Source organism: Gopherus evgoodei, chromosome 11, assembly GCF_007399415.2.
Source record: "Gopherus evgoodei ecotype Sinaloan lineage chromosome 11, rGopEvg1_v1.p, whole genome shotgun sequence".
Classification (NCBI taxonomy): domain Eukaryota; kingdom Metazoa; phylum Chordata; order Testudines; family Testudinidae; genus Gopherus; species Gopherus evgoodei.
In genome coordinates this window covers 458729-485354 of record NC_044332.1, presented here as the reverse complement: position 1 = coordinate 485354, position 26626 = coordinate 458729, and the positions used below count along the sequence as shown (strand labels likewise).

At 45.4% G+C, this 26626-nt stretch overlaps 1 protein-coding gene and 1 long non-coding RNA gene across 3 annotated transcripts in view; one reads left to right on the top strand and one right to left on the bottom strand.

Moving 5' to 3' along the window:
- Window positions 1-6172, bottom strand: part of NDUFA10 (NADH:ubiquinone oxidoreductase subunit A10) — a 65239-nt gene extending 59067 nt beyond the window's left edge. For both annotated transcript variants that reach the window (XM_030579664.1, XM_030579665.1), the window contains exons 1-3: window positions 6070-6172; window positions 2209-2377; window positions 1342-1557 (exon numbers count right to left, since the gene is read on the bottom strand). In XM_030579664.1, coding sequence (XP_030435524.1) covers window positions 1342-1557; window positions 2209-2377; window positions 6070-6150 — 466 coding nt within the window. In that variant the 5' untranslated portion in view covers window positions 6151-6172. The remainder of the gene's footprint in view (window positions 1-1341; window positions 1558-2208; window positions 2378-6069) is intronic.
- A 33-nt stretch (window positions 6173-6205) lies between these two features.
- Window positions 6206-18705, top strand: LOC115659488. The gene is made up of 3 exons (XR_004002566.1): window positions 6206-6311; window positions 17952-18068; window positions 18194-18705. It is a non-coding gene; the product is annotated as an uncharacterized LOC115659488 (long non-coding RNA).
- Window positions 18706-26626: the final 7921 nt, after the last annotated feature.

Genomic DNA, 26626 nt, shown 5'->3' with positions numbered 1-26626 from the left:
TATTTAGTTTGGAAAAGAGAAGACTGAGAGGGGACATGATAGCAGTTTTCAGGTATCTAAAAGGGTGTCATCAGGAGGAGGGAGAAAACTTGTTCACCTTAGCCTCTAATGATAGAGCAAGAAGCAATGGGCTTAAACTGCAGCAAGGGAAATTTAGGTTGGACGTTAGGAAAAAGTTCCTAACTGTCAGGGTATTTAAACACTGGAATAAATTGCCTAGGGAAGTTGTGAAATCTCCATCTCTGGAGATATTTAAGAGTAGGTTAGATAAATGTCTATCAGGGATGGTCTATCAGTATTTGGTCCTGCCATGAGGGTAGGGGACTGGACTTGATGATCTCTCGAGGTCCCTTCCAGTCCTAGAGTCTATATTATTGTTCCTCTTTATAGGAAAGATACACTCGGATACTACAGTGAGGGCTACCCTAGAAATACATGTAACAAACATAGCAGGTGCAAGATGGCTGAGTTAATGCTGCTGCTGGAACCTTAAAGTATAGTTAGGGTACAAAAGTGGCTATGGAAATAGCAACTTCTTTACCTAACCAATCTGTTCCTCTCATTTGCTTACTTTACACTGATTACAATAAGATTGTTAATTTTTATCTCTGTTAACGAGGCAAATCTGACACAGCTATAGAAGACAGACAGATTTTTTTTCTGGCTTACACATCAGCACAGAATCTGTAATCTTGGTGATGTGTGAGCCAGAAACACCTCTGCTTAACTTTCAGGTTCCGGGTCAAGCTTGCAGGACGGAATGTTAGAAAAATCACTTTCCCGCCCCCTAAGCTTCCAGATCAATTCTGCTTAGACACAGAGTGGCCACAGGTATGGACCCTTACAAGGCAATGTGCATTTTTATCCTGAAAGATGACTGTACAATTTGAGTTACGTATTTTTGGACTTTGATTTTAACTGTGCCACCTTAATGATTATATGCAAAAAGCCACATTAACAGGTCTAAGTGCAGTTCCCTTTAGAAAATTCCGCCAAGCCGACCTGACAGATTACCAACCTGACTCTGCTCTCCTCCTGAAAGAGCTAATGAAGCTCACCATCACAGTGTGATGCCTTTTAGACAGGCATAATACAAAATAGCACCGTTTACATTCAGAATGTTTTCTTAACAACCGAACTGTTACTTCGTTTTTTAATAATTCAGATGGTTTCTTATTTTTCAACACTACTTTATAAAAAGGACTATTCAAAAACTAATGGAATAATGAGATTTTATATTTTAAAATATAGCTATGGGGGGCAGTCAAACTGTTAAAGGCAGTTTAATACTTTTAACTCTAGAATCCAAATTCACCAATTAATTTAGAAACAAAACTTAACCTGTAGACAGGAGGAGCTCCAGTGCATCGGAATACTGTAACACACGGTTACTGTACAACCAGGCTTGTAGGCGATATGAATTTCCATCAGGACATTTAGGATCATTGTAAAATTTCTCTAGACTACAAAGGCCATTAAATTTCTCATCCAATAGCGTTCCATCTCCTGTAACCCTGTCCAAATAATGCACATCTGCTTCTGGGAAATACTGCATACCTGAGACAAAGAGGAATCAAGATCATAAAATAGTTTGCTTTGGTTTAAACTAGACATTTCCCATTTATTTTAGTTATTTTTAAAACTATAGTTTAAAGTGAAGTTATTTTATTTACAGATTTATAACTCATCTCCACAAGCTATAAGCAAAATATTACTACATAATGTTCTCCAATGAATTGCATCATGCCATCATGATTAGAGATGCACAACCAAGTTAAAAATAATGTCTTTCAGTTTCTTCTTCCTTCTTCAAAATGGCCTCTAAACTGTTGTTCTGAGCAGCCGTTTCCCTGTCCACCCTTCTTATAACCCCAATCTATTGCTGAGAGAACATCCTTACTGCAGTGTAACCTAAGACAACCTACTGAGAAAACTCCCACTGACTTCCTTAGGGCCAGGATTTCTTCCACCAACACCCCTACAACTGCTCACATATTTGGAAAATGTGACATCCAGAAATCCCAGTTTGCCATATATTTGGTATTCTCATTGCCAGTCAAACCACTATATTAACTGCAGCAGCGAAGAACTATTCAAGCCACCCCAAACCACTGATACTTGATGAATCAGTGCCTTTGCTTGTACAAGGATTGCAATGTGTTATGTTCCATAAAATATTATAGAGGACAGAAAAAGAGTCAGCCATACCTAGCTTTTCTGCTATTTGTTGTGCAAGTTTGCCCTTCCCAGAAGATAAGTTGCCATCCACAGTAAAGATTTTGCTGTATTTATTGAATTTTTTAGTAGCTCTCTCTCCCAGCATATAAGCCAACCAGCCATACCGCAACTTCTGCTGAGCGCTCACATGAATATTTGCCTGCAAGAAAACATAACAACCAAGCTAATGTATTCAAGTTGTTGATTTTAACATAATATTTATATTAATACAATCAGGCCCCAATCAGGATCAATGCCTATATTAGTGTGTATAGCGCCTAACGCAATTAAATGCATCATTCCCGCCCTGGAGCGTTTAGGACCTAATCTTGTAATCAGAACCATGAGAGTACAACCATCTGCCCTGCAGATATGACTGTAGAATCACGATCTATTAAATGATTAAATTTGTTTAACTGTAGCGTAATCCAGGAAGTGAAGAAAATAGTATCTAATAGAAATCATGAGTGATATAAAGTGAGTGAATATGTTACCACAAAACAGAACTTGGCTAGAAGAAAAGGATTGATATCTCTAATCTAAAAAGTGCCAAAGATCTTTAATGACTTATTTTAAGGGACAATTTATTTACTATTAATTTTATACATATCTACGTCCACTACTCAGGTCAGAAGAGACCATCCTGATCATCTTGTCGAATCTTCTGCTTACCAGACCATAGAACCTCACACAGTAATTTCTGCATCTGTTGAGCATAGCATATATTTCAGAAAGACATACAGATTTGTTTTAAAGATTTCAAGCAATGGAGAAACCACCACATCCTTAGGTAAGCTCTTCTAATGGTCAATTGCCTTCTAATGGTCAATTGCCTTCACTGTTAAACATTTGCTCCCAATTTCTACTCCAAAAATTGTGAAGCTCCAACTTCCAACCATTGGGATCTCCTTATGTGCCTTTTTCTGCTAGGATTAAAGGGCCATCTATTACCAAAAATTGCTTCTCCACGTTGATACCTGCAGACAATGATCAAATCACCTCTTGACCTTTCTTTGGATAAACTAAAGAGACTGAGTTTCTTTAGTCTCTCATTGTAAGGTAGGTTTTCAGATCTCTAATGATTCTTGGAGTTCTTGTCTGAACTCATTCCAATTCCCTTTTGAAGTGTGGACATCAAGACTGGACACAGCATTCTAGTAATGCTCTCATTGGTACTACATACAAAGTCCGTGGGTATCCACTTTTTATCCATGGACCATTTCTGCAGATAGCAGTGCAGATGCGAATACAAGTTTTGTATCCATGCAGGGCTCTGATTGTAAGAGCCGGGCAGGTAGCTCTGAGGAACTGCAGCACAGATCCGACACCTGCCCTGGGCGGGAGTCTGGGGCACAGGGACACTGGGCAGGGGGCTGTTCGGGCTCCTTGCCCAAGGTAGGTGGAGGGTCTGCTGTGGCTCCGTTCAGCTGCCCACCCAGCTCTTATCGTGGCCAGGCTGTGGCTCTGAGCCACCACCCAGGCCAGGTCTGGGAGAACCACACTGGCAGCTTTGGGGAGCCTGGGTCTCTCCACCTGCCCTGGGCGGGAGGCTGGGACACTGCCCGTGGGCTGCTCAGGCTCCCCAGGGCAGGTGGAAGCTTTGCCATGGCTCCCCATAGCTGCCAGCGTGGCTCCCCCAGACCTGGCTCCAGTCAGGGTGGGGGGGGCGGCTGGGAGCCGCAGCCTGGTCATAGTAAGAGCTGGGTGGGCAGCTGTGGGGAGCCTGAGTCTCTCCACCTGCCCTGGGTGGGGGGCCTGAGAAGCCCTCGGGCAATTCCACAGGTCTCCTCCTCCCAGGCCAGCATGAAGCCCAGCCATAGAGCTGTTGTGGACCCTTCACCTGCCCGCGGTGCGGTGGGGAGGGGGGCCTGAGGGCAGTCCCCAGCCGTGACCCTGCCCTCCCAGGCTCCCCACCTGGCTGAGGGCAAGTGGAGGGTCCGTGACTCCGCACTGACTCCCTAGAGCTGCCAGGGGCTCTGACCAACCGGACTCCAGCAAGATGATGCATGGGAGCCTTAGCCCAGCCCCCAGTGTAGAGCCCTGCAAATCCATGGATATTCGTAAATAATTTTCACAGATAGCAGATTGGCTGTGGATACACTTTTGTGTATCCACTCAGAGCTCTAGTAATACCAACTCCATATTCCCACTTACTATTCCCCTGTTTATACATCAAAGGATAATCTTTACCCTGAGCTACAGCACTTCACTGAGAGCTCTTGTTCAATTCGTTATCTACCACGACCATAAGCACTTTTCAGAAACAATGCATTCCAGGATACAGTACCCTTTATCTTGTAAGTGTGACCTACACTTTTTGTTTCCAGAGGTCCAACATTTCATATGGCTGTTCTAAAACATGTATTCTTCAACTGAGCCCTTTTCCAATGAATCTAGATTACTCTGTATAACTGACACAGTCCCCATCATTGTTTACCACTCAACCGATAAAAAGAACATCTGCAAATTTTACCAACGATTTTAAATTTCTCCCAGGCCACTAAAAAGAGGTATTGAACAGAATCAGCAGGACCTGCTAAAAATACTCATATTGGATGATGATTCCCCACATACGATTACTTTGTAATTTGTCAGTTAACCAGTTTCCATCCAGTCCACATAATATGAGCTACATTGCTATGCTAGTGCTACGTAAGTGATCATATTCTATGCAAAACCATGTCCACGTTCAGAAATTTAAAATTAGACTGAAGGGATCAACCCACAGATCTCAGTGTTCTGCGTGTCCCACACCGAGCTTAGTAAAACATCACTAGTTTTCTCATCATCATCAAAAAGATTGTGTATTTAGACTGGTAAAAATGAACAGCATGTTTACATTTAAGAGCTCAGTCTTGCAGAGTTCAGGCTAGTCTCTAAGAATAAAGAAAATAAATAGCGCTTTGCTATTCTATAGAACCTCCACCCAAAGCTTTCTAAGCGCCTTCCAAACATGGGTGAATCAAGCCTCAAGTCTTTGGAATAGTACCGTAGTAATGTATCAGGGGCCCCGTTTTACAGATAAAAAACTGGGTTGGAGTGGTGGAATGACTTGTGAAAAGAAATCAGTGTTAGAGCAAAGAGCAGAATGCTGATTCTCTGACTCCCAGCCTGGTGCCTTAATAACAAAACCATTCTTCCTGTCCAGGTAATCTGCTAATGATTACATGTAACATGTAGCCAAATTCTTAGAAAACACAAGGAATGTCTTCAGATTTGTAATGAATTCCAGGTTAGAATATGAATTAAGTTCACCTAGATGTGTGTGTGCATATTTTATCTATATCTATATAACATGGGTGCCAAACATGAATTTTATAAAGGAGCCTTGTGTCACTTTTTTCACTCTGGTCTGAAGCTTTGCGAAAGGTTGAGTTGCATCACTTCGGTGGTATCCAGTCACTTGTGACAGCAAGATGTGATACCGATCCTGTACCCTTCCCCAGGATTATTACTAAACACAGCGTGAGGTAACATCTGAAGGACACAAGAAATCACAGAATTTAAGGCCAGAGAGAACTAGTCCCACCGCCTGTAGATGACAGATCACCGCCGCTGCACATTAAACCCAGCCACCAAAATGAGACCCAAGTGTTACCGCCTACAAAGGACCAGACTGTGACGTGCCACAGGAGGGGCCAAGCTGCACCAGCGCCCGAGGCCCCCCACAACGGCAGGAACCCGCCAGGGTCAGTGCCCGTGAGCCCTGGGGGAACTCCCCCGCCCCCGCCCGCGCGGGGACCTGTCAGACCCTGAACCCCGGGCTGGGCCCGCCCGCGAGGCGCTGCGGAGCTAACGAGCCCCCCGCCCCGCTCGGGCAGGGGGAGCCAGGCCAGGCCCGCCCCGCCTCACCACTCGCAGGGCGCCGAGCCCCGGGCGGCCCCGAGCGGCCGCAGCCCCCGGGCGGGCGAGTCTCGCCAGGCGCAAGGACATCGCGGACCCAGCACAGCAGCTGGACGACGCTCTTCCGCCGCGACCAAGGCGACGCCAGAAGCGGAAGGACCCACAGCCGGGGACCTAAGCGGCTGCGGCGCGGAGATGACGTAAGAAGACCCGGTGCATAGGTGGCTGCGGCGAGCGCCTGAGTGGAGAGGGTGAGTTGTGGGCGAGGCGCCTGCTCCCAGACCCTCCCCCACCACGGGGAGTGTCCCGTTTGGCCGGGCGTGGGGAGCTCCGGGCCTCGCTGCGCCCCTCCCTGCGGGCTGGAAGGGTGGGCCAGGCCTCAGAAGACCCACGTTCAAGTCCCTGCTCTGCCACAGAGTCCCCCTGAGACCTTGGCCAAAGCACCAGTCTCTCTGTGCCTCAGTTTCCCCAAGTGCCCCATGGGGACAGCGGCACTACTGCGCTGCTTCATGGGGGGGGGGGGTCAAGAGCAGGGCAGGCTCAGCTGCTACACTGATGTGGGGGATAAAGTACCTGTGGGACAGGGTGTAATAATCACCATGCACTCCCTATGGCAGGGGTAGGCAACCTATGGCACGCATGCCAAAGGCAGCATGCAAGCTGATTTTCGGTGGCACTCACGCTGCCTGGGTCCTAGCCACCAGTTCAAGGGGCTCTGCATTTTAATTTAATTTTAAATTAAGCTGCTTAAACATTTTAAAAACCTTATTTACTTTATATGCAACAACAGTTTAGTTATATATTATGGACTTAGAGAAAGAAACCTTTTAAAAACGTTAAAATGTATTACTGGCACACGAAACCTTAAATCAGAGTGAATAAATGAAGACTTGGCACATCACTTCTGGAACGTTGCTGACCCCTGCTCTGTGTCACCCCAGGAGAGATTTGCAGTCCACTCCTCTTGCCAGGGAGGAGTAGTTCAGCTGTAGGGCCACCCATTATTTGTTAGCCCTGAGGACATGTGTGGCTCCGCACAGAGCAAAGGGCAGACAAAGGACCTACCATGTCTTCTGAGAGGTTACTTTCTAAGACCATTGTCCTGCAATCAGCTTCATAGGGGAGTGCCCCTCCCTCCCCCCTGTTCCCACCCAGATTCTGTTTGAAATCAGTGGTGCTCTGCATGAGTACAGGAGTCTGCCTGCCGTAGGGGTCACATGAGGACAGCACAGCTGCTGCGCGTAGGGAGCCCTGTCTGCTCGGTGCGGCCGCTGGTCCCTGCATGTCGCTTGTCACCGTCTCCTCTTTCTCTCACCCTCTGCGCCGTCCAGGCTCGCCGCCCCGCCTCACCGCCACCTCCTCAGCCAGAGCCGCCGCCCTTGATGTGGGTCGGGGCCGGGCAGGGAGAAGATGCCGCCATCCAAGTCCCGCAAGATCGCGATCCTGGGCTACCGGAGCATGGGGAAATCTTCATTGGCTATTCAGATTGTGGAAGGCCAGTTGGTTGATTCATATGATCCAGCCATAGAAAACACTTCTACAAAACTGATCACAGTAAATGGGCAAGAATATCATCTTCAGCTAGTAGACACAGCTGGTCAAGATGAGTACTCCATATTTCCTCAGACATATTCCATAGACAGTAATGGCTACATTCTCGTTTATTCAGTCACATCAATAAAAAGTTTTGAAGTGATTAAAGTTATCCATGGCAAGTTATTGGATATGGTAGGAAAAGTCGAAATACCCATTGCTCTAAGCAGCTGTAACCAATGTTAATTCTCGAACTATTTCCGCTGTTTAACACTTAAAGTGCAGACATGCTACTCCAAACAACACAGACACCTTGTATACAGTATTAAAGAAAAATAAAGCTATGGCAATCACCATAGGTTAATTATTCAAGTCTGACACCATACTTAATACAATTCAACTCACTGGGTTTTGTTTTTTGGTGTGACAACCTACACAAGGATTGCCAGACAGTAAAAAGAAATGGGTCAGGTTATCTGTCAGAGGTAGGTACAGTCAACACAAGACAGAGCTACATGCCCATTTCTTTATCATTACTATCCATTCCTGTTTCGGTGGCAAGTTTCTGTGTAGTGTGATGCCACTTTGTGATTCCACAAACAGTGGAAACTCAGTCAAATTACAAAGGATGAATATAAACAAATAACACAAGTATGTAGGGACAAAATTAGAAAAGCCAAGGCACAAAATGAGATCAAACTACCTAGGGACATAAAAGGAAACAAGAAAACATTCTACAAATACATTAGAAGCAAGAGGAAGACCAAGGACAGAGTAAGCCCGTTACTCAATGAGAGGGGAAAGACAATAACAGAAAATGTGGAAATGGCAGAGGTACTTAATTCTTTGTTTCGGTTTTCAGCAAGAAGGTTGGTGGCAATTGGACATCTAACATAGTGAAAATGAGGTAGGATCAGAGTGGAAATAGGGAAAGAACGAGTCAAAAGTGACTTAGACAAGTTAGATATCTTCAAATCACCAGGACCTGATGAAATGCACCCTAGAATACTCAAGGAGCTGACTGAGGAGCTATCTGAGCCACTAGCAGTTATCTTTGAAAAGTCATGGAAGATGGGAGACATTCCAGAAGACTGGAAAAGGGCAAATATAGTGATCATCTATAAAAAGGGAAATAAGGACAACCCGGGGAATTACAGACCAGCCAGCCTAACTTCTGTACCCGGAAAGATCATGGAGCAATAATTAAGCAATCAATTTGCAAACACCTAGAAGATAATAATGTGATAACAGTTGCCATGGATTTGTCAAGAACAAATCGTGTCAACCCAACCTGATAGCTTTCTTTGACAAGGTAACAAGCCTTGTGGATGGGGGGAAGTGGTAGATGTGGTATATCTTGACTTTAGTAAGGCTTTTGATACGGTCTTGCATGACCTTCTCCTAAACAAACAAGGGAAATGCAACCTAGATGGAGCTACTGTAAGGTGGGTGCATAACTGGTTGGGAGATTGTTCCTGGAGAGTAGTTAGTGGTTCACAGTCAGGCTAGAAGGGCATAAGGAGTGGGGTCCCCCAGGGATCAGTTCTGGGTCCGGTTCTGTTCAATATCTTCATCAATCATTTAGATAATGGCATACAGAGTACACTTAGAAAGTTTGTGGACGATACCAAGCTGGGAGGGGTTGCAAGTGCTTTGGAGGATAGAATTATAATTCAAAATGATCTGGACAAACCGGAGAAATGGTCTGAAGTAAATAGAATGAAATTCAATAAGGACAAATGCAAAGTACTCCTCTTAGGAAGGAACAATCAGTTGTACAGATACAAAATGGGAAATGACTACCTAGGAAGGAGTACTGCGGAAAGGGACCTGGGGGTCATACTGGATCACAAGCTAAATATGAGTCAACAGTGTAACGCTGTTGTAAAAAAAGCAAACATCATTCTCGACTGTATTAGCAGGAGTATTGTAAGCAAGACGCAAGAAGTAATTCTTCTGTTCTACCCCACGCTGATTAGGCCTCAACTGGAGAATTGTGTCCAATTCTGGGTGCCACATTTCAGGAAAGATGTGGACAAATTGGAGAAAGTCCAGAGAAGAGCAGAAAAAATTATTAAAGCTCTAGAAAACATGATCTATGAGGGAAGACTGAAAAAATTGGGTTTGTTTAGTCTAGAGAAGAGAAGACTGAGAGGGAACATGATAAGAGTTTTCAAGTACATAAAAGGTTGTTACAAGGAGGAGGGGGGGAAATTGTTCTTCTTAACCTCTAAGGATAGGACAAGAAGCAATGGGCTTAAATTGCAGCAAGAGCAGTTTACGTTGGACATTAGGAAAAACTTCCTAACTGTCAGGGTGGTTAAACACTGGAATAAATTGCCTAGGGAGGTAGTGGAATCTCCATCATTGGGGATTTTTAAAAGCAGGGTGGACAAACACCTGTCAGGGATGGTCTAGATCAGTGGTCTCCAACCTTTTTGTGGCCAGTAGCACATTCATGTTTTCAGAAGAGTGTGGCGGGCGCCAACGATTTTTCAAGGCTTATTTTGTATTTGTACATTAAATAATACGAAAACCATCATATTTAATATAACATAATATATGAATCCAGAGAGAAGAGAGAAGCTAGAATGAAGCTACGAGGACAAAGAACACCGGCGCCTGCAGCCCCGGAGTTCTCTGTCCCCAGCAGGTGCGGGGCCGCGGCTTGTCTCCCCAGCTGGGCGCTAGGCAGGCCCTGCGCCTGCTGGGAACAGAGAACACTGTGCTCGCAGCCTGAGTTCTCTGTCCCTGACAGGTACCAGGCCACGGCTTCTCTCCCCTGCTGGGCACTAGGCGGGCGCACATAAATGCCCTGGCGGGCACCACGGCGCTCGCGGGCACCACGTTGGGGACCACTGGTCTAGATAATACTTAGTCCTGCCTTGAGTGCAGAGGACTGAACTAGATGACCTTTCAAGGTCTTTTCCAGTCCTATGATTCTATCTTTGCCGTATATCTCCTTTCTCCTAGGATTAGGCCCTTTCTTCTCCCCTCCCCGCCCCCCGCAGCCAGAGGAGCTGGCTTCTCTCCCTTCTCCCACCCCTCCTTGCCCAGAAGAGCTGGCTCGTCCCCCGCAGCAGGAGGACCTGGTTCTCCCCAGACCTAGGAACTGCCATCCCCTGGCCCAGCCCTGGAGGAGCCCGCTCACCCCAGAGGAGTTCTGTGCCCCCCACTGATGGGTGGGGCCTGTGGCCCTGCTTGCCCCACTTGCGCATGCCCTGTCTGCATTCACACTTGCCAGAGTCCTTTTTTGTCTTTAGAGGCATGAACAGCTGTGAACTATCCAGGAAAGGGCTGGACATTACAGAGCACATGGTTTTGGGAAAATTTGAGATTGGGATTGTGTTGGGCTCACCTTGCTGGTTCTAACCAAGGCTGGTGGAAGCCAAAGTGGAGCTGTGGACAGGCTACTGAGGTCAGAGCTGCTGAACCAGAGCTGCTGTCTAAGCCCACAGACACTTCAGGGTGTGACTTGCATGTTTGCAGGCTGGTTGGGAGCATCCCAGGTTGGGAGCTACAGCAGCAAAGCATCATGAGGCACTCGGGTTTGCAGGGCAAGTGGTGACACAATCCTTCACTGGTCTGGATTGTCCTTCAAACCCTGTCACGTGCTCTGAAAGTGAAACTAAATGGGAACTCAGGGGGAGGGGGAGTTTATAAATAAGAGGATTTGGAGCCAGATGACAGGGCTGAGCAGTGTGAGGAGCACAAGGGGCTGTTGTAACTATTGTGGTCCAGTGACTTTGCCCATTTTGTTGGGTTTTGAGTTTCTCCCCAACTTAGAAATACCTATATTTGCAAGTGTTGCTGTCTAATGGAACTTCAGGAGGAGAAGTTATAATGATATAATATTATGTATATGGTACTATCTCGTGGACACCGGGCTTTGCATGAACTGGTCTAGCAGAGATAATGTTTGCAGTGTTGACATAGCCACGTTGGTCCCAGAATATGAGAGAAAAGGTAGTGAGGTAGTATCTTTTACTGGATCAACTTCTGTTGGGCCTCCCCTACCTTGTCTCTATCAGAGATAATGTAACGCTTGGTAATATTATGTACTGTATAATCCTTCTAATTTCCCCATCACTTTAGTATCCAAGAACTGGCTCTACGGACCATTGACTTTAACTGCTTTAGAGTCGTTAGTTTTCTGGAAACTCAGATCTTTCACTGTAGATTAACTGTTTTTCCTGTTTAGTCTTCTGTGATGTGATGTACCCTAACACGGAGCATGTTGTGTCTGTCGTGTCTCTTTACATTAGCCCACATGTGATGAGATGTGAAGGATGCAGTCACTGTGCTGCTGCCGCTTCCCATCACCAGGGATCAGCTGGATGGTCTGGAAAGATCAAAGAAATGTTACGTTAGGGGCTGTGAAAATCGCTATTATCCATGAAAAGATTAGCTAAGAATACCAAGGGACCTTCAGAACAGTTAGGGTCCAGTTCAGACAGTGTACTGCACCAGTGCAGGTGGTGCCAAGATCTCCAAACCTGTTACTTTCCATAAGTTTTTCCAGGGAAGAAAGGCTGAAATTCAACCCTGTCTGTTTTCCAGCTGTTAAAAGCACCTCTTGTAGCCAGGAATTTGCTCCCGCTCCTGGTATAAACTTTTCTCGCCACACACACTGGTCTTCGGGGGGGAAAGATAGCTCAGTGGTTTGAGCATTGCCCAGCATTGTAAGTTCAATCCTTGAGGGGGCCATTTAGGGATCTGGGGCAAAAATCTGCCAGGGATGGTACTTAATCCTGATGTGAAGGCAGAGCACTGGACTCAATAACCTTCCAGTCCTGCACTTCTATGATTCATCATTTTGAGTCATGCTTACCATTAAACAGGTGCAACTTCCATCTGCAGTAGGAATTGTATGAATAGATCTAAGGGCAGTGTGTGATCTCAGTTTTGTAAGCACTGTTTTTTGTGCCTTTTGGTTATTTTCTTTCAGATGAGCTGTAAAACTGAGGTCTTCACCATTTGTGTCCACTAACAATTCCATGTCACTTCCACAAAAGGAGTGATCTGCCCAGATTCCAGTTAGTGTAAATACATTCTTTCTACCTGAACTGCCCTACAGGTATAACAAGATACAATATTATTTTCCAGTTCTAAACTCTTGCATGGGGTTGCTAGGTGTCGGTAAAAAGCTGCCACCTTCCAGCCAGGTGGTGAGGATTCTTTCATTTCTTTAAAAGCAGCAAAGAATCCTGTGGCACCTTATAGACTAACAGACGTTTTGGAGCATGAGCTTTCGTGGGTGAATACCCACTTCCTCAGATGCATGTCATGTCACATGCATGTCATGTCATGTCACATGCGTCTGAGGAAGTGGGTATTCACCCACGAAAGCTCATGCTCCAAAACGTCTGTTAGTCTATAAGGTGCCACAGGATTCTTTGCTGCTTTTACAGATCCAGACTAACACGGCTACCCCTCTGATACTTTCATTTCTTTGTATGTATTGAGCAAAATCTTACCCACCACTTCATGAGTGTATTGGTGAATCGTGCCCCCCACAGCAATAGGCAGGACTAGAAAACACTACTTAAGTGAGCAGTAGTTTTAAATGACCAGTAGGTTGGAGGATGAGACAATGCCCCGGCTGGTGCCCCCCAACCTTCAAGGGACATGTTTTGCTGTCTTGGGATGTAAAGTACTAGCTACGGCTGGGCAGGAAATGGTTTTCCTATCCTGTAAGAATTTGCAAGATTTTGAAAAATGTTCCCATCCTGAATCAGGACTGTAATAGGATGGCTTGCCTGAGGGGCTGGAGAGCCTGGGGCTAAGCCAACCATGATTAAAGGATGAGCCCCACCTGAGAGGTATCTGGTCATTCCTGGAGCCAGGTTTAAGTGCTGGTTTAAGATGAGCAGTGAGGACCGAGGGGGGAGGGGAATGCACCTACTGCAGGATAATATTTAGTTTTTTCATCCATAGATCTGAAAGCCAGGTCATTTTCTCCATTTCACGGGGGGTAGAACTGAGGTGGGAATTGACTTGAGTGACCACCTAGCAGTGTAATAGTAGCACTCAGACTAGACCAGAGGTGGGCAAACTACAGCCTGTGGGCCACATACAGCCTGCGGGACTGTCCTGCCTGGCCCCCAAGCTCCTGGCCCAGGAGGCTAGCCCCCGGCCTCTCCCTTGCTGTCCCCCTTCCCTGCAGCCTCAGCTCGCTTGCTCCGCCACCGGCACAATGCTCTGGGCGATGGGGCTGTGAGCTCTTGGGGCACTGCAGTTGCAGATCTCGGCCTGACCTGGTCTCTTTGCTGCATGGTGGCATCAGTGATGGTGTGGCTGGCTTCATCTGGGCAGGAAAGCTGTAGTGCCACCATCCATCCATGATCCAGGCAGCACGGTAAGGGGGCAGGGAGCAGGGGGTGTTGGATAGAGGGCAGGGGAGTTTGGGGTGGTGGTCAGGGGGCCGGGGTGTGGATAGGGTTGGGGGAAACAGGGATTGAATGGGGGTAGAGTCCCGGGGGGCAGTTAGGAAGGAGGGGGAGGTTGGATGGAGTGGCAGGGGCAGTCACGGGAAGGGGTTCTGGGGGCAGTCAGGGGACAGGGAGAAGGGGTGGTTGGATGGGGCAGGGGTTCCAGGGGGGCCGTCAGGAATGAGAGGAGGAGTTGGATGATGTGGCAGGGGTCTGGGGGCAGTCAGGGGACAGGAGTCCCAGAGGGACTGTCAGAGAAGAGGGGGTTTGGATGGGGCAGGAGTCCGGGGGGGGGGGGGGGAGGCACATAGAAGGTGGGGGCCAGGCCCAGACCCCCTCCCCATACCGGCCCTCCGTACAATTTACAAAACCCGATGTGCTCCTCAGGCCAAAAAGTTTGCCCGCCCCTGTACTAGATCCTTAAAACTTCTTACCTGCTAGTCTATCGCTACAGCCACTCAACCAAACTACCTTAACAGAGCTCACTTTTGTGAGGGACAGAGTTCATCTATGCTTGCAAAGAGCTGCACTTGCTGGGCTTCTCTAACAAAGTTCTCCAGTAAATCTTTTCTGAGTTCAGACTGGGGGATGGTGGGGACAGGGCCAAAAATGTTGTCAGAATAGTTTACAAAAACTGTCTTAGATTGTCTTTACTTAAGACTATAGCCCAAATATGTGTAACAAACAAGCCCTTGCTGTAAAAAAGGGGAAGGAACATGTTAGTCTGATCCCCATGGGGCTTGCTACTCAAACAGTAAAGGCAATAAAACCAAAAAAGCCACCTCCCACACTGGAAGGCTGGGAAGCATGGTGGACTAAAATATGAAATGTGTGGGCTACAGACTCTTTAGATAAAGGAGAAGTGCAGACTTCACTTATAGTATAAGGAGACACCCCTCAGTATATTAAACAGTATCCGATACCTCAGGATGCAAAACAATCACTGAAACAGGTCATAGAAGAACTGGAAAAGTGAAAACTAATCTGGAGATGCTCAGCGCCCAATGCAGCCCCCATTTTGCTTGTAAAAAAGCCAGATGGAACATGGAAATTAACTATCAAGGTTAAATAAAACCACTAAGAGCCCCCCCCCATTCTATCTGCTTATCTTGAGCTGCTGGAGGTAGTGTCCCTCAAAATGAAGTGGTTTACTGTACTTAATGTGGCAAATGTTTTTTGAAGCTTACCTTTAACCTCAGAATCCCAGTATCGAATGGCTTTTGTATTCCAGGGTACTGAATATTGCTGGAATGTTCTGCCTATGGGGTACTGCGATGCCCCCATGATATTCATATTGCTGTAAGGAATATGATGGGAAAGGAAGGATTGTTGCAAATGGATGAAGTAGTTCAGTGTGGCAATAAGACCTTGGTAGTAAGCAAAACAGAAGAGGAGCATGCAGGGTTACTGTGTTGCTGCCAAGCATACACTTGAAACTTAACCCTTCTAAATTCCAGATCAAACAGAGAGAGGTGCAGTATCTCGGAATCAGACTCAGTGCAAGGGGAAGATCAGTAGATAAGGAGAGAGAGAAGTGTATTGTAAACATTCCAGTGCCAGTGGATACTAAATTCTTGCAGTCTCTTTTGGATCTCACTAATTTTTGCTGAGAATTTATGATAGGATATGCAGAAAAAGCAGGACCCTTGTATGAGGTACTTAAAAGACCACACTGGACCTGGACAGAAGAAGCAACTTGTTTATGGGAAAGCTTAAAAAGGGGGTTAATGGAAGCGCCTACTTTGGCTGCCCCTAACAATGAGTTCCCTTCTGTGTTGTATCCTGGTGTTAAAAATTTCTGTATTGTCAGCTTGATCACTCAGGATACTGGTGCTGGGAAAAAAAACAGCACATATTATAGCCAAGCTTTAACAGCTCCAGTAAGCGAACTGGGAATCTGTGAGCAAAACTGCCCTTGCTGCCTACTGGATGCTGCAAAAGGCACAGGCTATTATTGCAGCACGTAAAGTAATTGTTAAAAGTCATCATGCTCTGGAACAATTAGTAAGTCAGGAAAACTTATCTAAGGGGCATGTGAAAGTTCATAAGGCTATACAATGGGTTTTTGCTCCCAACACAAAAAATGCTCAACTGGTTATCCGAAAAGAGCCTGAAATATCTGGGGACTAACTTTAATGGGTCAGATACATCTCTGTAAGCCCTGTCTTTAAGGCAACCCTGGTTGAACAGGTAATTGGGGGAAAAATCTGGTTTGTGAATGGTAGCTCCTATTATAAGGAAGGAAAGCAAAAATAATTATTGGTACTGATTCAGACTATGTTTGCAAAGGCACAACCATTTAGCTTCCATGTTGGGTAGTATAACGGCCCTACCATCAATTAAACGTTAACCCCACCCCTTGGCCTTTAAGAAAATGTATTTTAACTAAAAGAAAACAAAATTAGCTAGAAGCAGCCCAGTTGTACAGACAACCTAATCCCCCAACCCAAGATCACAAAAGGGAATGTTAGGGAAGGGGTACCTAAAACTCTTAAATATCTATCAATTCAGAATTGTGGTGATCGAATCAACCTGCTAACTATAGACTTTTGAAGTCAGTTTGTAACAAAAAATTAGGATGGTATAAAGCCTCTGTTTTTTGGAGACTGTCCTCTTTCAACAGAAATTATGTTGAATTGAATTGCTGTTGGACTGCAAGAGGAGGTAAGCTCCCTGCTTTTAACTCTGAAAATATATATTATATAATGTCACTCTTTGGCCATGCTGTCCTTAGTAAATAATAGTACCTATCTTTATTGCAGTGTGATCTGTTTAGCCTGGAACCAGTAACTTTAAGTTGCATTTCACCACCAGGCTAAGGTAAAAACCAAACCAAAAATAAAAACCAAACCAAAACCAAAAAACATTTTTTAACCACAGTTGTGCTTAATACTGTTAAATTAAAAAAAAAAACCTTCAGGTATTACACAGGTTGCATAGGGATTTGGGGGTAATACTAACTAACATTTTTGCTTGTTCTTTAACCCATAGGCCCAAACACACATGGTGGGGGGAACAGAACAACTACATGCCAGCAACCCTTTATCATGTGGTGGAAACTAACTTTCTGCAATTGTTTTTTAAAGCGTGTGTGTGTGTGTGTGTATGTATTTAATAGCTGTAATGTTTAAATTGTGAGTGAAGGGCTGTTCAAGATATACAGTAGGTTGTTCTTTTTTTTAAAGTATATTGCTATGGTGTTTTATGGCTACAAACTGCTGATAGTATTTTGTTGCAAACTTGGTTATAAACTGCTGGGGTTTTATGGCTGCAAATGGATGGTATGGTGTTTTTTAACCCAACAGAGTGTTTTTCTGTGCAAAATGGTTTCTAAAAGTTGTTTTGTTAAAATCAGTTTGGTTTTTATTCTGCAAAAAAAAGAGATTTTTTTTTAAATGGGGTGGTTTGTCTTCTTAAAAGAGTTGGCTTTAATGTTTAAATTGTTAGTGATTCAGGGGCCTAAGCTAGAGATAAGTGTGTGTTTAAAAATTATTTTGTTGCAAAATGTTGGTTTGGTGTTTTAAACTGCTCTGTGTGTGGGGGAGAGAGAGTGTGTGCAAAACAGATGTTCTTTTTTAAAAGTATATTGCTGCTTTTTTTTTCAAGTATGTTGCTGCAAACTATTGGTTTGGTGTGTTTCAAACTAAAGAGGGTTTCGGTGCAAAATGTGTTTTAAAATGGATTTTAAAAGCTGGTTTTTAAAGCAGTTTGGTTTTTATTCTGAAAAATGAGATGTGTTTTTCAAAATGTTTGCGGGAGTTTTTTTATTTAGTTTTTTAAAGTGGTAGAAATGAAGCAGAACCTGTGTTTGTTGTACAACCTGAAATGGATTAACTTTTTAAATAGAATAACAGGCTAATGAGTATTTTATTTTTAAGTTTACAAGATTGTTTTATGTGTTTTAAAATAATGTTGTCTGCTCCACAGTACGGTCACAACATGAGGGACCTTTAGATGAGAGGAAAAACACGCTCAAAAGAAATGGAAAGACTGCTGAAAAGGAATACTCACCAGCATCAGTGACTGATGGCTGGATGAAGCCCAGTAAATATATTTTGCTTATTGGTTTGGTTGTTTTATGGGGTTGTGTATTTTAAGTAAATACATAGGTGTGGGGGAGAAAGATAGTAAAGTTAAGTTTTGTAAAATGTTTTTGTCCCCCTAAACAGGCACGGGCAGCTATCCTGCAATGCTGTAGTCGGAGCTACAGGGACACTTCCACCAGAACTGCCAAAGAACCAGGAATCTGCTTTGAGACCTTTAACAACGCCGACACAAAACAGCACAAGAGTGCAGATGAAGCACCAGGGCAGTCCAAACTTCATATACGTCAAACCCAAGGACAAAACAAAAGATTCCGGTAAAAACCAACCACGCAAACACAACTCCGGTTCCTCAGTGGCCACCTCCACACCAAGCCCTGAGAAAACTGTGAGCGAAAATGCCCACGTTCACAAACCTGGAGCACGTGCTCTAGGGGTTGTGAATAAAAAACCAAGGACTGAGAAACTATTCTCCCAACACCATGAGCTCGTCACAGCTCCCCCATATTCTAGTATTTGGGGAAAGTATGATGCTTCATTCAGAAACTGATGGATGCTGCATGCAGGGGGTTCTAAAACAGTAGTTCTCAAACTTTTATACTGGTGACCCCTTTCACATAGCAAACCTCTGAATGCGACCTCCCCCTTATAAATTAAAAACACTTTTAGATATATTTAACACCATTATAAATGCTGATACAAAGAGGGGCTTGGGGTGGAGGCTGACAGCTCGCGACCCCCCCCGTGTAATAACCTCCTGACCCCATGAGGGGTCTCAACCCCCATTTTGAGAACCCCCGTTCTAAAAGAACGGTGTTCTAAAAGGATTTGGGCAAAATATGATGCTTTGTTCAGAATATTGATGGATGCTGTATCCTCCGGGGTTCTAAAAGAAAGGAGGGCTGGAAACTACATCAAAAATGCTAAAGCTCTTGTGGGTGACTTTTTGAAAAATACTGCAGTTTTTCCAAAGGTTGGCTCTGAGCAGACATGACTATTCGTGGAAGGGCCTGGGTAAAAGGGGCACCCTCAAGGGTACACATCAGGTAAGGCGTAAACAAAAGGGGAGACAGCGCTTGGGGGATAAACAGATGGCCGGTATCGGGACTACAGATTGGAGACTTTGGCTTGCAGAAAGAGCTTGAGTATTACTGTCAGCAGGATCTCAAACTTTCGAGACAGACTTGTATCCTATACAGAAAAGAGATTATGAAAATGGCAGAGATGGAAGAGACAAAGAGAGGCCCTGGCAAATTCACCAAAATAAAACTGAGTCTAGATCCTTTCTGGTACATAACGCTGGCATCTGTCTGCATGGCTGTGTACAGGTTTATGTTTCTGGAGCCTAACACGGTAGCTCTTCTCCTTCCAGGCAAGTACCACAGACAGAAAAAGAGATATTCAACTCCTCCATTTATTCAGTGGCTATTATATACCTCTCACACAGAAAATATACAGATACAGCCAGGGGTGAAAGTAACTTACAGGACTTACTGGTACTGCCGGAGTCCTGAGGGGGGCATGGACTCTAAAGCTTTAAAGGCCCTGGGGCACCAACTGTGGCTGGGAGACCCAGGGCCTTTAAATCAACCAGAGGCTCCCAGCTGAAGAGGTGGCTGGGAGCTGCCCAGGGCTCAGGGGCAAATTAAAGGGCCCGGGGCTCCGGCCGCTGAGGGGAACCCCAAGCTTTGCGGTGCTGGGGCAGGGATTTAAAGGGCTCAGAGCTCCTGCTGCCGAGGGGAGCCCTGAGCCCTTTAAATCCTGGCCTCAGCCCGGCCGCCAGAGCCGCGGACAGGATTCAAAGGGCTCTCGGCTGCCTGCAGTGGCGGGGAGCTCTGAGCCCTTTAAATCTCAGCTGCAGTCAGGATTTAAAGGGCACTGGGCTGCCCGCAGTTGCAGGGAGCTCTGAGCCCTTTAAATCCTGGCTCTAGCTCAGCCGCCGGAGCCGCGGCCGGGATTGAAAGGGCTCTGGGCTTACCCTTTCGTAAACAAAACCAAAGACTACCCTATTGGACACCCTGATATAGTTTATTTTTTTTCTGTAGGGCCTTCTTATATTATTAAGCAGTAAATCACAATACACAACAATCCTTAACGTTACCGTACCGATTCCCAAGTGGGGGCCCCTTGCAGATATCAAGGAATGTCTTGGGGCTTATTTGTTTGTTTGTTTTTTACATATGTTTCTTTCATGCTTAAAGTTTTGGGGTTGTTTTTTAAATAAAATGGGTATATCACAACTATAGTAAGCACCCTACAAATACCTATAGCTGTTAAATGTTTGATTTTCTTTAGAGCAAAAGCTTGTTCTAAAGTATGGTGGAGATTTATGAACCCTGGAAACATTTCAGTTTGGGTTTAGATCCTTGTTTATTTTTGTAAATTATATTATTTTAAACTTTTAATGACTTTGAGTTGCTAGAAAGAGTGACCCATAGCATTCTACCAACTCCTGAGATTTTGTTTAAACTGTCCAATAGAGTTCTACCAACTCCGGGTTTTCTTTTGTTTCGTATTAACCAGAGCTCACCATCCTTACCCCCCCCCCTTACTGTGGGTGTACACCCATCAAATTTAATTACTGATCACTAACACGATTAACCTTAATGGCAACAAGGGTGGGTAATCACAGTCACCCTAGCTATTCAGTGGGGGGGGGTTAAAACTTCAGTTCAACAGGGTGTGTCAGCTCTATTGTACTCAAATGTGTCTGAACCATCCCTGCTTTTTTTTGTCAACACATTTTTAGGGTCCCCCTCCCCACAAGGTTCTACAATGTATCTTTTGGGGAGGGATAGCTCAGTGGTTTGAGCATTGGCCTGCTTAAAGTCAGGGTTGTGAGCTCAATTCTTGAAGGGGCCATTTGGGGATTGGTCCTGCGTTGAGCAGGGGGTTGGACTAGATGACCTCCTGAGGTCCCTTCCAACCCTGATATTCCATGAACATACATTTCAGTTTTTTGCTGTAAATTGGTCTCTTTTACACAAAAAGACAAGAGCTAGGTTCTCACAAACTATTTTTTTTTTATTTAAAAGACACACAGCTCCTTCAAAAAAAGCCAAGATGCTCCATTCAAACTTTTAGCTCACTTAAGGGCCACAGAGACCTTCTAACAAAAACATAGATAGTCAGAAAGCCCTTTTCAATCTATTTTTTTTTATTTACAGCTACCAAGTTTTATTTCGCATATTTGTCCCTGTCACGGAGTGTGGGGGAGTCAGGGCCTTGCACCCCTTTTCCTGGGACTCACAGTGACTCTCAGCCAGCCAGTAAAACAGAAGGTTTATTGGACAACAGGAACACAGGCTACAGCAGAGCTTGTAGGTACAGCCAGAACCCCTCAATCAAGTCCCTCTGGAGATTCAGGAAGCTTAGTCCCCCGCTTGGGATTCCCTGAATTCCAAACACCGAGTCCCAAACTGAAACTGAACTAACCTAACTCCCTCCAGCCGGCCCCTTCCTTTGTCCAGCTTCCACGGCAAAGGTGCTGACATCCGTCCCCCCACCTGGCTCAGGTTACAGGTTTAGGTCCTGTCCCTCACCTAAAGTCATCCCCTGCTCTCCCATCCCCCACACAGACAGTCCCTACTCCATCACATTGCCCTCACCATTCTCTAACTTAATCCTTTTAGATTTCTTACAAATAGTCTTTTTCTTAAGCAGGGTTCTGTAACTTTTTGTGCAGACCAGACGGTCAATATAACGTGTAACCCTTCTGCCCCTCTGAGTTGGCAGCAACAAGGACCGGGTTCAGTATCCAGGGGTTCCGTTTCAATAACACAATGCATAACCGGCTCGAGCCCCCAACCAGTGACCTGGGACACTTACATACCACCCCCCCCCGAGCGCCTGTAGGAGGCAATATTTCCCCTCTTGCAAGCACGAAGTCTGAGTGTAGCAAAATCCTTTTAATAAAGGAGGGAAACAATGCAGCATCACATTGGAGAAACACCACAAACAGGATTATAACACAAACCATAAGCAAAAAACCCACCTCCAAGTATGTTTGGCAATGTCCTTTCCCCCTTAGGGTCTTAAGTCCAATCACCCCAAAGTCCAACAACCCAAAAGTCTCTGGTCAGTGCCACCCCAGAGTTCAAAAGTTTATCTGCACAGTTTTACCCCCCTCAGCTTGGGTGGAAATGGGGGGGAGGCCCACACAGGGTGGTAAGGGGCACCTTACGTGGTCCAAGGCCAACTGCTCTGCCTCTCTGTGGAGTTCTGCTGCAGCCTTCACCATGACCAACTCTACTACACCAGCTGTGCCGCTCCTCCAGCCAGCCCACGAACCACTCCAGCCGTCCCCGCAAACCGCTCCACTCCGCTCACTGTTCCATGGGCTGCTCCAACGTGCTGCAAACTGCTCCGCCCTGCCAGCTGCTTAGCGATAGGTCTTCAGGCTCCCCCACTAGTTAACACAACACTCAGTGATCTCAGCTCAGCTCTTTTAGTGATCTCAGCTCTTAGCAATTTCAGCTTGTAGTAGAGGAGCCCGGGTGCTGGTGCACCATTGGCCCAACATGAATTCAGCTCAGCAGCCTTTAGATGGACTCCTAATGGAATCAAAATTAGCTCTACTCTTTAACAGTGGAGAGAGGAGGATGTGCAATTGGTGTTCCAGGCCCTCAAAAGGGGCCCATCCCATCAGGTACACACACCAGTCCCCCACTTCTCTCAATTCACTGGGTTTTGGAACCCATGTCCCTTGTCTAGCAAGTACTACTTTATTGAGATTGAGTCATCTCTGTCTTAAAGCAGTCTCATAGTTCCTCATTCACATAATCAAAGTGAGAACACTTTATTCTTCCTGCCCCAATAACAAAGAAATTGGGGATCCCAGAGCTGTCAAAATAACCATCCCAGGCTGCCGTGGGCTGTGCTGGGTGAGGTGGGTGTACCAATGCAAATACCTGAAATTCCTTTCCACACTCCCTGAAATTCTTTCCACACTCCCCATAATTCACTACCGGATGTCAGGGTAGAGCTCATCCTGACTCTGCTTACAAACGTTGTAAGCAGGCATCTTCCAGTTTGGTCATTTTCTTTAAAACATGATCAGGGTGTCCACGGAATTGCACAGCATTTATCAAGGTCACCCCTTGCGCTAAATGTTCTTGAGTTAAGCACAGACATTATTTGGCATAACTTATGGCAATAACAGTTTTTAACAAGCTTTCCAAACACAGCTCAGCACACAGGTCCCAGAGCTTGCAGTTTATATCCACTGACGTCCAAGTCACACAGTCATGGTGCTGCTGGCCTGGTGCATCTATGACACTGCTCTCACAATCTTCAAAAAGCTTTTCCCTGAGACAGTGATTAAGAACAGCAAAAACAGCAACGTGTACAGTAGTCCACATGACTTGTTTATGCTCAAAACTTGGCACTGGCTGAATTAGTTCCATGCCAAGCCGCCTCCTAAACTCCTCATAGCCATCATCCTCGGAGTCCTCTTCAACAATTTGTATCAGCATTGAGCAAAAACAAGGTGGACCTGGTTCATCTTCGCTGTTTGATGCAACACTGTCCAGGACCTCTGGGTCCTCTAGAAAGGCATTGTTGAGCTGTTGAGAGATTTTCAGAAAAGAAACAAGAATTTTTTAGATTTTCACAACCTTGATTCCTAACCCCATTACACACACACACACACACACACACACATAAATCCTCTAACGTTATTTCTAAATCGTTCATTTACCTGAGTGACGTCTTTTCCGTTCTCCTTGTCCACCGGTGACTCCCCTGAGCTGTGTATTCGTTTATATACATTCAAGTAAACTATCATGTAATCCTATATCTATCTATATATATGTATTCTATAAAAGTATAAATCCGATGACAAATATAATCTATAATCCTGACCAAAGTCTATGCTATTGACCACCAACTAAGTGCAAGAGGTGGCTCCCTTTATAATACTACCCAAAGGTCATCAAAGCACAATTAGGGCATGAGGGCAGGGGACTGGACTCGATAACCTCTCGAGGTCCCTTCCAGCCCTTGAATCTATGAATTATGAACCCCACTCCTCAATCATGGCCCTCGGCCTAACATTCCCAGGCCCACCATAAAGGACTAAACACAGTTGGAAAATAAAATCTATCCATTGGTCATACAAGGGACTGTGCAGACTAAAGGACAGTTGGGGCATGGATGTATGGACGGTAATGTAAGGTGACCACATAACCCACTGGGTCATCTTCAGTCCATGCATTATGCTTTTCTAGGATGATGGGGAAACACCCTCCCCATAAAAACACAAAAAGTGGAAGAAAGTAGTTGAAAGAGAGAGCCTAAAGCATGGTCCTCGTGCAAGTCCTGAGGCCTGAACCAAAGTCAGCAAAAGTTATGCTATGAGCAACAGTCAGGCCCTTTCAAGAGCAGATGCTTGCCGACAAGTCAGCATCCAGTCCGTGAACTCAGCACTAGTATTGCTAGCATTGCTAAAACACACTGAATATGTAAATGCATCCCAGCCCGCCAGCACAAGAACACCCTGGCCAAGCACCTAATAAAATGGTTTGACAAAAGTGATGAACAGAGATATTTGTCGGAAACATCATGAGGCAAGGTACAAAGACATGGTGTATAGGGATGTTTTGTCTGAAACATCAGGAGAAGAGTACAAGGGGAGGTAACAAACGTCATAAAGCACGTAACGTGATACGTAAGTTATTTATCCCAGAGTGTTTGTCTCAATCTACAAATGTTGGAATACCTCACTTTAACCCTTTGTCTGGCCTAGGGGGCAGTGGAAAGTCCTGCCCCTGACTGAGCAGGTCCATTGTCACGGGCATACATATGTTAGTGTACCTGTAACCATTGAGCTGGGGCATTAGCACCATGCTTCATTGGCAATAAACCTGATCGAGTGCCGTCGCTTCTAAAAGAGTCTGTGGTTATTGTGCTGTTTGACTGGAGCCTGTTGTATGGGCTATCTGTCCAGACAACACTCACACAGCTGGAACCTTTGTCAGCCAGGCAGATGTTGCCTTGGGAAAGCCTGGGCAAAATGAGAACTGGCATCCACTCTGCCAAGCTCCACTGCTGTGTTCCAGAGAAGAGCCCAGTTCTTGCACTAGGATCTAGCCATGTCAAGTTATCCCATACTGTGATCTCTACGCTTTTGGGGAGGTTGTTTTTTTCCTTTACTCTTCTTTTTCCATGGATGTATTTCACCCTCCCCTCCATTAACCTTTTTCATCACTTGGCCAGAAAGATGTACAGGGCCCCACCAATACAAAACTAACCATTCACCACTCATCATTGGGAAGCAGTAGTGTTGCCTTCCTTCCAGCCCTGCATTCCTAACATCAGATGGTGCTGTGCAAAGGTATAAACAGCAGCATTCCTTGCATGACCCAAAATGGAGTCCCATAGCCCCTATCAGGCATAGTGGCCTCTTCTTGCTCCAGGGAAACCTGCTACAAAGAGATCGCTGCAGTAAGAATAACCAACTCTCCACCTTCTGTGATAAGACCAATATGGCCAATCTCCAGTTTTCAAAACTCATGTGGCGGACCTCAGAAAATCATGAGATTGCCTTAAAAATCAGATATTTTTAAAATAATGACTGTGTGGTTCCTTTTTCTTTGCTGTCTGCTTTTTGAGCCTTTAGTTTACTCTTGGGTCCATTATCAACTTGTGTCTGAAGCCAACAAGGACTAGAAACTTATTTTAAAAACAAAACCTGAGATTGCCATGTAACCAGATGACTCCAGAAGCTGGGGGTTGAGGAAAATCACCAAAATATCATGAGAGTTGGCAGGGCAATTGGACGAAGGAAGGAAGAAACCAGCTCTGCTGGACGGGTCTCCGTCTGTCTTCCACTAGGGACTCAACATCAGTAGGGGGTTGTCCTACAAGAATCAACCATTTAACAGATTTTCCCCTTGGGTTGCCATCGAGAACATGACATTTCAACCATCTCCGTTCCCCTAGTCTCAAGGGGCGAAATTCACCAGCAAAAGATCTATGCATCACTAAAATCTTACCCACATTATGAACCCTGTCAGGGGGAGGGAAAGCTGTTGCATTAGAGAGGGCTGCCAGTTGGAATCCTGCATTAGACTTTGAACCTTTCCCGTGCTCCTGAGGACACAACCTGGCCCGTAACTAACAGATGCTGGGAAATGTTTCTTCTGTATTCTGTTAGCCATTGACTATCGCAGACCAAGTATTCTTCTTCTGATCCACAGAACTTCTCAAGCGTACAAAGTCCCAGACTAAGAGGCGATGCAACTGGAGTGCAGTTCCCTTTTGAGCAGGAAGAGTTCAGCCTCTCTAACAGCCCATGGTTGTCACTGATTAGAGGCCTTACTTCACTCTGGAAAAGTCAGCCCTTAAAGCTCTTGGGAAGTGTGAGGGCTGTGGCAGGTCCCCAGCGCTGCATTGGGAAGGGGCTTGCAGACTCCATGTGATGACACTGCCATGGTGCCATTTCTTTAAGAAGCAAACAGGTCTGGACTAAAATGTATTGTAAGCCTAAAGCTGTCCTTTTTTTTTTTTTTTAAACTGTAAAGCTTTGATCTGCCTGGCAGCACAACAGCAGATGTTGGG